Raw genomic sequence first — 12,118 nt, forward strand, 5'->3', positions numbered from 1 at the left:
ATCCCATGCTTGGTTTCAGAGAAGAAGTCGTTTATATGGAAATAGCCAAATTTACCCCTTTTGGCCCCACCCCTCAGGCCCCTGGGGGGTCAGCCCCATCATTTGCAAAATTTTGAATCCAAACCCTATAAGGATGTAACCATTGCATTATGAGCGCAATCCCATGTTAAGTTGCAGAGAAAAAGTCATTTATATGGAAATTGACCACTTTTGACCCCGCCCCTCAGGCCCCCTGGGGTCAGCCCTATCATTTGCTCAATTTGGAATCCCCAGCCTACAAGGATGCTACCATTGCATTATGGGTGCTATACCATGCTTAGTTGCAGAGAAGAAGTCATTTATATGGAAATAGCCAAATTGACCCCTTTTGACCCCGCCCCTCAGGCCCCCCGGGGGTCAGCCCTATCATTTGCACAATCTTGAATCCCCACCCTATAAGGATGCTACCATTGCATAATGGGTGCTATACCATACTTAGTTTCAGAGAAGTTGTTTATATGGAAATAGCCAAATTGGCCCCTTTTGACCCCGCCCCTCAGGCCCCCAGGGGGTCAGCCCCATTATTTGTACAATTTTGAATCCCCACCCTATAAGGATGATATCATTGCATTATGGGTGCTATCCCATGCTTGGTTTCAGAGAAGAAGTCGTTTATATGGAAATAGCCAAATTGACCCCGCCCCTCAGCCCCCCCCCGGGAGTCAGCCCCATCATTTGTACAATTTTGAATCCCCACCCTATATCGATACTACAATTGCATTATGAGTGCTATCTCATGCTTAGTTTCAGAGAAGAAGTCATTTATATGGAAGTAGCCAAATTGACCCCATTTGACCCCGCCCCTCAGGCCCCCGGGGGGTCAGCCCCATCATTTGTACAATTTTGAATCCCCACCCTGTAAGGATGCTACCATTGCATTATGGGTGCTATCCCATGCTTGGTTTCAGAGAAGAAGTCATTTATATGAAAATAGCCAAATTGACCCCTTTTGACCCCGCCCCTCAGGCCCCTGGGGGGTCAGCCCCATCATTTGTACAATTTTCAGTTAGTAGCCCATAAGGATGCTACCAGTCAAATTTTATTGAAATCCGACCAGCGGTTATGGAGAAGAAGTCGATTGTTGCTGGACGCCGGACCCCGGACGCTGCGGTATCCCATAAGCTCACCTCGGTCCTTTGGACCAGGTGAGCTAAAAAGAACTGTGCTGTTAAGAGAAAATTGTTGCTTACCTACAAATACTTTGGCATCTATATTTGGATATTTTTTAAGAAGACTTTGGACGATCATGATGGCAGCGTCCATTTCATCTTGAATACAAAATAGGAGCTCATACTGAAAAGAGAAAGGAAGAATTTTTATTATAAATTCAATTCAGCAAATCCTTTGTATATATACTAGTGGCAGTGCTTAAATCATAGCACTGGACTAAAACTATACTTCTGTGAAATATTTTGTGTATTGCCTAGTTATCTTAGTGACCTTGTGGGAAGGTATAAAATTTTACCAACTTGCTAAGGAGTCAATAGTAGTTAAGAATTGTTCTTGCTTTTCTTATTGATATATCTAACATGGGAGATACACTGTCGTACAGACATGCTGACATTAATTGTACAGTTTGTAACATAAATATATGTTCCAATTTTCTTTGTTTTAATTTTAAGACAATTATTCCCTATGCTAATTTTAAGACACAAATATCAGCTCACTTTTCCCTTCTGTTCTAATTCAAAGACAAACTGGAAGGTGATAATGAAATTGCTATTAATTTGGTGACTTTGTTGATGTAAATAAAAGTGTTTACAATGGTCTATCTAACAGACTAGAGGTTAACACCACAGGGCGTTTGATATACTGATGATAACACTTTTATGTTGGTAAATCTATCTATCTAGTCCACATATCTACTATACCATCACTAATTCTAGTTTGACCTTTTACTAGGCTGGCCATGTGCTGTGTTAGGATCTTACATTATAATCAGTTAAGTGCATCAGTACACCATAGCTGATAATTACAATCCACTCCAACACAAACATACACATGTACTAGACACGACTTCATTTGCACTTTGTTGTTCAATAATTTCATTTAAATATGTACAGAGCATCATTTTTTTATAAGATTTATTTCCTGTCTGCCAGAATCTTCCTTGTCCCCTTGAAGGAATCTGATATTGTATGTATGTAATATATCATGTTTAGGAATGTACGATGGAATGTACGATGGAATGCTTACTGACCAAGAGTGACAACTACACAATTTACCAGTTGACAGTTCCCACACAAAGCCCAACCACCTAACGGTAAGGATTAGACCAACCCCAGAGTCTGAAGGTGGCCACGGTCCGTTAGGTTTCTTGGTGGAAAACCCAGTTTATCTCGTCTGGCACTTCAGAATGAAAACCTTGCCGAGTCAACTACCATCAATAAATGTCAGAAATCAATCTGATGACCATACATTCAATCTACTTGATACACTTTAAACATTCTCTTATGGCTAATATCTACTTCAACTAGACCTAGTCTCATTATCTAAACCTACCCTGGCAGTACCAGCATCACCTCAGCCTACCCTGGCTGTCCCAGCATCACCTCAGCCTACCCTGGCTGTACCAGCATCACCTCAGCCTACCCTGGCTGTACCAGCATCACCTCAACCTTCCCTGGCTGTCCCAGCATCACCTCAGCCTACCCTGGCTGTACCAGCATCACCTCAGCCTACCCTGGCTGTACCAGCATCACCTCAACCTACCCTGGCTGTCCCAGCATCACCTCAGCCTACCCTGGCTGTCCCAGCATCACCTCAACCTTCCCTGGCTGTCCCAGCATCACCTCAGCCTACCCTGGCTGTACCAGCATCACCTCAGCCTACCCTGGCTGTCCCAGCATCACCTCAACCTTCCCTGGCTGTCCCAGCATCACCTCAGCCTACCCTGGCTGTACCAGCATCACCTCAGCCTACCCTGGCTGTACCAGCATCACCTCAACCTACCCTGGCTGTCCCAGCATCACCTCAGCCTACCCTGGCTGTACCAGCATCACCTCAACCTACCCTGGCTGTCCCAGCATCACCTCAGCCATTACATCTACCAGTTAAGGTCCAACTCAACTCACAGTTACAGATATGACACGATATTACAATATCACTTTCCACAACACAGTTTACAAATGGTCTAACAGGAATACAAGCCATGACTTCTGATTGTTACAGTACATATCAGTCATTTGTAAAATCATTGAGCATAAAGGATAGAACTTTTCATCAATGAAGTTGGTTTTTCTTTATCCATTTTTTGCCACAACTAAAAGTAATTGATTCTTGTATTGCATTATTTGTTCATTGCGTTATCGTTCACTCATTCACCCCTGAAAACACAATAAGGCATTTTTAAATCAAAGACTAGACCAGTCCATTGTGAAATTTCAGGGGGGAATATAATGAGTTAAAACAAAGAATCAGAAACAAGATTTCAAATGTCAACTTTGAGATTGGTTTTGGATTGACCTTAAATATTCATTACTTTGTCCAAGAGTACAATGAAAATTGTAAAGTATCCCAATATAACCAATATTCCCTATAATATAACAGAGAAAATTTCCTTGAGATCACATTTTTCAGTTAATTTCAAAATTTTTCCAAAAAGAAGTAAAACTTCCCACTCTTAGGGTAAACTTCAAATACCATTGTAATTAAAGATGAGGAAACATCCAAGTGAGAGGAATTGGATTTAGGTTTGATCTTTTTTTTCAGAAAAAAAGCTTGAATCATGGATATATTACAGACGTCTATGTATGTAAACTGTAAAGACTGCCGACTTCGTAAGACCATTTTCTTGCAGTCCGAAATGACTAATTACATAATTTGACCTGTGTATAAAGACCCCTTGACTGTGTGACTGTGTGGCCCATTATTTCTTCGTCCCTTGAGTAGTTTTTATAGACAGGTTCCATTGTAATTAGAAAACATGAAAGCTGTGGTAGAGTAACTAATTGTGAGTATGGCTACAGCACTGGGAGTCAGCATCATCATCAGTGTGTGTGTGATCAGTCTGTGATAACTAACACCAGGTGGACTGGCTGTGGAATGTTTGGTAGGGTTCCATGACTGTGTATGTGTGTGTACACCAACACAGAACAGTGACATGTATCTCCCATTAACTACAATACAATGACATCCACCTGACACAACTAGACAGACTTTGATGGCAGCGTTACCAGTACTTTGACACAAGTAGGTGAAGAAAAACACTTCACTGCAAGAGTGTAAGGTCTGGTTTGTTTTGTGTAATGGCCTTTCGTCAGTCATCAACCAGGTTTTCGGGAAATGGAGAAAAACTGGAGTTATTGCTGAAAAACTATCAACCTACAATTTTTTATAAGCATCAAAATTCAGAACTGAAAAGAGTGTTATATAGACACTTTGTAACTATTTGCCCAGATATGGAGGGCTAATGGTACAATGTTAAAAACTTCATTGACCTGATATGATCTTAACTTCTATGCCATAATATAGTGGTGAAATGTCAGACACTTTATCCACATTTCTGCCGCAGCCCATTTAAGGGTATAAGGAGGCAACCTAATATTGATCCTGAATGACCTTGTGACATTGATTTCCCTGTATATATAGAGCCCTTCAGTAATCCTCATCCAATACTATGTGTGCCACTGTCAGCACTGCTATAACACATTTACTTTCCTATCTCTTCCTCAGTCAATCTATGATTTCTCTTCCTCAGTCAATCTATGATTTCTCTTCCTCAGTCAATCTATGATTTCTCTTCCTCAGTCAATCTACGATTTCTCTTCCTCAGTCAATCTACGATTTCTCTTCCTCAGTCAATTTACGATTTCTCTTCCTCAGTCAATCTACAATTTCTCTTCCTCAGTCAATCTACGATTTCTCTTCCTCAGTCAATCTATGATCTCTCTTCCTCAGTCAATCTACGATTTCTCTTCCTCAGTCAATCTATGATTTCTCTTCCTCAGTCAATCTACGATTTCTCTTCCTCAGTCAATCTACGATTTCTCTTCCTCAGTCAATCTATGATCTCTCTTCCTCAGTCAATCTACGATTTCTCTTCCTCAGTCAATCTATGATTTCTCTTCCTCAGTCAATCTATGATCTCTCTTCCTCAGTCAATCTATGATTTCTCTTCCTCAGTCAATTTACGATTTCTCTTCCTCAGTCAATCTATGATTTCTCTTCCTCAGTCAATTTACGATTTCTCTTCCTCAGTCAATCTATGATTTCTCGTCCTCAGTCAATCTACGATTTCTCTTCCTCAGTCAATCTATGATTTCTCTTCCTCAGTCAATTTACGATTTCTCTTCCTCAGTCAATCTATGATTTCTCTTCCTCAGTCAATCTATGATTTCTCTTCCTCAGTCAATCTACGATTTCTCTTCCTCAGTCAATTTACGATTTCTCTTCCTCAGTCAATCTATGATTTCTCTTCCTCATTCAATCTACGATTTCTTTTCCTCAGTCAATCTACGATTTCTCTTTCTCAGTCAATCTATGGTTTCTTTTTCTCAGTCAAGCTACGATTTCTCTTCCTCAGTCAGGCTACAATTTCTCTTCCTCAGTCAAGCTACAATTTCTCCTCCTGTCTGTTTACAGAATGCAGTTCCCTGATCTATTTCTTTTAAAAAACAGCCTGAATGCAGTCGTTGTAACTTCTACTTAGTGATCGATGGCTTTATAGAATCAGAGGCTGGCAGAGATTACCTAAATATATAATGATGTCTGAACCAAATTATATCATTGTTACCAGACTAGCCACTTGTTTCCAGACAGTATAGAAATAAAAATGGCTTTAGGATCAAGGTCGTTACGATATGTTATATAAAGTCGAAATTTCAAATGAAGCCCAACTATAGGAATTCCATTTTTATTGAAAAATCTCTGGGATAAGTCTAACAAAATTTAAACGAAGTAAACAAATGTAACAACAACTTTTCTGACACAAATCAAGGATGTAATATGAATGACATCAACAAGTACTTATATATTGAAGTAGATGTTTCCTGTCCGAGCCACAACAAACAGTGAATTAACCACATCATCTACAGCTCATGTCAAAGTTGTGGCTGGCCCTCGTAAAGCCTGTAGAGAGCCTGTACTTGGTAGAGTTTCATTTAATTTTTGCCTTTACAACTTTCACTTTTAGGAATTCTTTACACCTTTTTGGAATCTTTAAATTACATGAGAAGAGTGTAAATTCAATATGAAATCTATGTGAATGTCTAACCACAAGAGATCATTGTTAACAATAAGCATTGAAATGGAAATGGATTTTTTCATTAAAAATGAATAAGTGGGATATCTCTAGATCATCTCAATGCTGGATTGATTATGAAGGTACAGGGAGGGGGGGAGAGAGGTGTTAGTTGTAACAGGATGAAATTTCTGTAGATAAAACCGTCACAGAAATACTCAATACAAGGTGATTGCTTCTTATTTGGTATATTTACGGTAAGTTTTACAAACACAAAATATTATTATACAAGTAATCTGATGCATATGATATCTTAAATGATACAAGATATGGTAATAAGCTAAACTAAACCTTTAATTAGACATAACGTGCATGAGTGAATTCTACCCTATTTGAGTTTTGTAGTCATCAGCAGTACATATCAGCAGTACATGTGAAATATTGACATATTCCAGATGTATGTGTGTCCTCAATGTGACAGCTTGGCCGTAGTCAGAGGTCATCCATCTTAGCTGGGGTGAAGGTCACATTATTCTCAGGTGTGTCTGCTCGTCAGACTTACCACACCTGTTACATCACTCACCTGTAGGCTAACAACAATATCTACCTTGTCAATTAACCTACAAAACTGACCACTGTCCAGTTATGACCAGGCTGACCCTTGGTCAGACATTCCTCCGTTAATGTCAGCTAAAGTAACACAATCTTCCATACATTCCTTAGGCATGATGAATTATCCTAACATTTCATGAGTAAACTAACACTATACAGTTCCATTGTAAAACAATACAGTTCCATTGTAAAACTATACAGTTCCATTGTAAAACTATACAGTTCCATTGTAAAACTATACAGTTCCATTGTAAAACTATACAGTTCCATTGTAAAACTATACAGTTCCATTGTAAAACTATACAGTTCCATTGTAAAACTATACAGTTCCATTGTAAAACTATACAGTTCCATTGTAAAACTATACAGTTCCATTGTAAAACTATACAGTTCCATTGTAAAACTATACAGTTCCATTGTAAAACTATACAGTTCCATTGTAAAACTATACAGTTCCATTGTAAAACTATACAGTTCCATTGTAAAACTATACAGTTCCATTGTAAAACTATACAGTTCCATTGTAAAACTATACAGTTCCATTGTAAAACTATACAGTTCCATTGTAAAACTATACAGTTCCATTGTAAAACTATACAGTTCCATTGAAAACTATACAGTTCCATTGTAAAACTATACAGTTCCATTGTAAAAACTATACAGTTCCATTGTAAAACTATACAGTTCCATTGTAAAATATACAGTTCCATTGTAAAACTATACAGTTCCATTGTAAAACTATACAGTTCCATTGTAAAACTATACAGTTCCATTGTAAAACTATACAGTTCCATTGTAAAACTATACAGTTCCATTGTAAAACTATACAGTTCCATTGTAAAACATATACAGTTCCATTGTAAAACTATACAGTTCCATTGTAAAACTATACAGTTCCATTGTAAAAACTATACAGTTCCATTGTAAAACTATACAGTTCCATTGTAAAACTATACAGTTCCATTGTAAAACTATACAGTTCCATTGTAAAACTATACAGTTCCATTGTAAAACTATACAGTTCCATTGTTAAAACTATACAGTTCCATTGTAAAACTATACAGTTCCATTGTAAAACTATACAGTTCCATTGTAAAACTATACAGTTCCATTGTAAAACTATACAGTTCCATTGTAAAACTATACAGTTCCATTGTAAAACTATACAGTTCCATTGTAAAACTATACAGTTCCATTGTAAAACTATACAGTTCCATTGTAAAACTATACAGTTCCATTGTAAAACTATACAGTTCCATTGTAAAACTATACAGTTCCATTGTAAAACTATACAGTTCCATTGTAAAACTATACAGTTCCATTGTAAAACTATACAGTTCCATTGTAAAACTATACAGTTCCATTGTAAAACTATACAGTTCCATTGTAAAACTTACAGTTCCATTGTAAAACTATACAGTTCCATTGTAAAACTATACAGTTCCATTGTAAAACTATACAGTTCCATTGTAAAACTATACAGTTCCATTGTAAAACTATACAGTTCCATTGTAAAACTATACAGTTCCATTGTAAAACTATACAGTTCCATTGTAAAACTATACAGTTCCATTGTAAAACTATACAGTTCCATTGTAAAAACTATACAGTTCCATTGTAAAACTATACAGTTCCATTGTAAAACTATACAGTTCCATTGTAAAACTATACAGTTCCATTGTAAAACTATACAGTTCCATTGTAAAACTATACAGTTCCATTGTAAAACTATACAGTTCCATTGTAAAACTATACAGTTCCATTGTAAAACTATACAGTTCCATTGTAAAACTATACAGTTCCATTGTAAAACTATACAGTTCCATTGTAAAACTATACAGTTCCATTGTAAAACTATACAGTTCCATTGTAAAACTATACAGTTCCATTGTAAAACTATACAGTTCCATTGTAAAACTATACAGTTCCATTGTAAAACTATACAGTTCCATTGTAAAACTATACAGTTCCATTGTAAAACTATACAGTTCCATTGTAAAACTATACAGTTCCATTGTAAAACTATACAGTTCCATTGTAAAACTATACAGTTCCATTGTAAAACTATACAGTTCCATTGTAAAACTATACAGTTCCATTGTAAAACTATACAGTTCCATTGTAAAAACTATACAGTTCCATTGTAAATAACAGTTCCATTGTAAAACTATACGTTCCATGTAACTATACAGTTCCATTGTAAAACTATACAGTTCCATTTAAAACTATACAGTTCCATTGTAAAACTATACAGTTCCATTGTAAAACTATACAGTTCCATTGTAAAACTATACAGTTCCATTGTAAAACTATACAGTTCCATTGTAAAACTATACAGTTCCATTGTAAAACTATACAGTTCCATTGTAAAACTATACAGTTCCATTGTAAAACTATATTTACAATCACCTTCTCCCTTGTTAGACCTCCAACTTCAAAATATGTATTGTCAAGATCTTGTACTGATGGACTTTATATCTTCATGCCCACAATATTTTGATTTTGACTCCTAATGAAACCTTTTACCAGACTGCTTATACTATATGGCATTGGATATGTTTTAGTATATGCTATATGTCAGTGTGAATAAAACTGTGTAAAGCCTAAACACAATCAACAGCAATAGGCACACCTCATAAATCTACACCACAAAATCATAGATTTAAGCATGAAAAGCGAAAATTAAATAGCCACAAAACTAGCTTGGTTTACAATATTACAGGGGATATGAGTAATGCTATGTCAATGTGAATAGGTCATCATGATTATATCTACGTGATGTAGAATTACATAATACCTTATAATGTGCACAGGTCATAACAGCCCTGTGGCCATATGACCATTACTCTACATCAGTGTCACACATTGATGAGTCCACTGGTATACGACTCATCCTGTGGAGGTGTGTTGTACGGGCATAACAATGTAAATCTCAAGCGAGTTGTCTCAAGCACCTGCTCACTCCCCCACCAAGTCTAGTATCCGGACTAGCCAGCCTCTCATACTTTATCTATAGACATGGGGATAGTGTTTTTACAAATGTAATCCTCTGAAATCTCAAGACAATAAACTACAGCTCTGACAGGTTGTAGTCTGATAGACCCTGAAATAAAGCGGCAGAGTGAAGGAATCTCTACATGGAAAGTTTGAAGATAAAGGGGGACGAAGGGGGGATTATTTAGATGAATCTTCGTGCTGCACTGCAATGCTGCTGTTTTGAAGCCTAGACTATCAATTATAATAGTTAAACAGACTGGGGGAGGGGGGATTGGTTATATAATTCTTCTGTAGTGTACCTTAATGTATGGATCATTTCAAATATTACAGATTACAGATCGATTAGTGACCAGGGGTGGGGTGTAATGCTGCTGGAATCTGCTGGCAGTTTATCTATGAATTATGTAGGGGGAATGGGAGGGGTGCTAATAAAGAGAAGCAGGGGGTATGCTAATGAAGACAGAAGTTTCTGATTCAGGGTACGGGGCGAGGAGGGGGGGGGAGAGCTGGCGATAATAGGGAAGTCACAGAGGGAGGGTTGGTTGGCCTGACTGGGAGGCTTGATGCAGACTTGATGCTGTGTGATTGTGTCCCCATAAGATTATAATTGGACTGCCTGCTACACTGATATTCCCAACTAAAAGCAAACTGCCACATCTGTCCCTGTGATCAATGATAATTAGCACTGACAAATCATACATCTCCACTATCAACTGTCACAGCATCAGGTTTCTACCAAATCATTATCACACACGGCACACCTCCCTACACAACAAACCTTCACAATATCATATTCATCAATATAACTGATATCATTTTAAAAGGACTAAATCATGTATTGGAATTCAGTTGAGAAATTCTTATCAAAATTTGGTGTTTAATTAGTCTAATTAGAGTTTGAAGTTATTTTGCTTGAGGTGGAGGAAAGCCAGAGTACCCAGAGAAAACCAAAAAACCTACAGTCAGTACCTGAAAACTGCCTCAGAGAGGTTTCAATTTGGACCCCAAAAAGGGAGTGCTTATAGCTATTTGTCGGAACACCTTAACCACTTATCCGCTGTAGCTCCGAAACATGGATATCATAGATCAGTCACTGTAGCCCCTAACATGGATATCATAGATCAGTCACTGTAGCCCCTAACATGGATATCATAGATCAGTCACTGTAGCCCCTAACATGGATATCATAGATCAGTCACTTTAGCCCCTAACATGGATATCATAGATCAGTTACTGTAGCCCCTAACATGGATATCATAGATCAGTCACTGTAGCCCCTAACATGGATATCATAGATCAGTCACTGTAGCCCCTAACATGGATATCATAGATCAGTCACTGTAGCCCCTAACATGGATATCATAGATCAGTCACTGTAGCCCCTAACATGGATATCATAGATCAGTCACTGTAGCCCCTAACATGGATATCATAGATCAGTCACTGTAGCCCCTAACATGGATATCATAGATCAGTCACTGTAGCCCCTAACATGGATATCATAGATCAGTCACTGTAGCCCCTAACATGGATATCATAGATCAGTCACTGTAGCCCCTAACATGGATATCATAGATCAGTCACTGTAGCCCCTAACATGGATAGGTAAGCAGTTAATCATCCACCACGTTGAGTCCTGTACTATAAATTCATCATCCACCACATTGAGTCCTGTACTATAAATTCATCATCCACCACGTTGAGTCCTGTACTATAAATTCATCATCCATCACGTTGAGTCCTGTACTATAAATTTTATGTAAAACAGGTATATCTTATTGACTGCCATGATAAGTACTTATGTTTCATTTTTAGCTCTTTTAAAGTTTTTGTTTTTTTTTCAGAAAACGTTGTGGTTTATTGTCACATGCTATAGATAGTAATTGATGTGTCGACGTGTCGGAATATACCTGGGTAGTTTGATCACCTGTAACAGGTGTGTCATTATAATACCTTAGGAACTAGTTTTACCTGGGAAACAGATCGAACAGAAAACTTACAAAAAGGATGACTCATAAACTAATCCAAGCAGCACAAATATCCCAGAAAAATAGCTTTTATATTCTTTGTTTAGAAATTGCAACAGATGATCTTTATAATCTCATATACAATTCATTGTAACAAGTAATTGAGGATGCTTATATAGGACTTAATGCACAGATAATTCAAAGTTTTATCTTTAAATTTCTATGCATTGGGAATTGAAGCATTGCAGTGACCACCATTTCTCAGTATATTTAGTGATACATGTTGACCAGTGGTCACTCTTAGTTCTGAATCATAATGAAG

At 37.4% G+C, this 12,118-nt stretch overlaps 1 protein-coding gene across 1 annotated transcript in view; it reads right to left on the minus strand.

Annotated features, from left to right (window-relative positions):
• LOC138326050 (ceramide glucosyltransferase-like) overlaps positions 1 to 12,118 on the minus strand; it is a 58,482-nt gene that overhangs the window by 23,938 nt on the left and 22,426 nt on the right. Inside the window, exon 3 of the mRNA XM_069272164.1 lies at positions 1,230 to 1,332. Within this exon, the coding sequence (XP_069128265.1) occupies positions 1,230 to 1,332 (103 nt within the window). The remainder of the gene's footprint in view (positions 1 to 1,229; positions 1,333 to 12,118) is intronic.

The sequence above is a fragment of the Argopecten irradians genome, chromosome 6 (genome assembly GCF_041381155.1).
Source record: "Argopecten irradians isolate NY chromosome 6, Ai_NY, whole genome shotgun sequence".
NCBI lineage: Eukaryota > Metazoa > Mollusca > Bivalvia > Pectinida > Pectinidae > Argopecten > Argopecten irradians.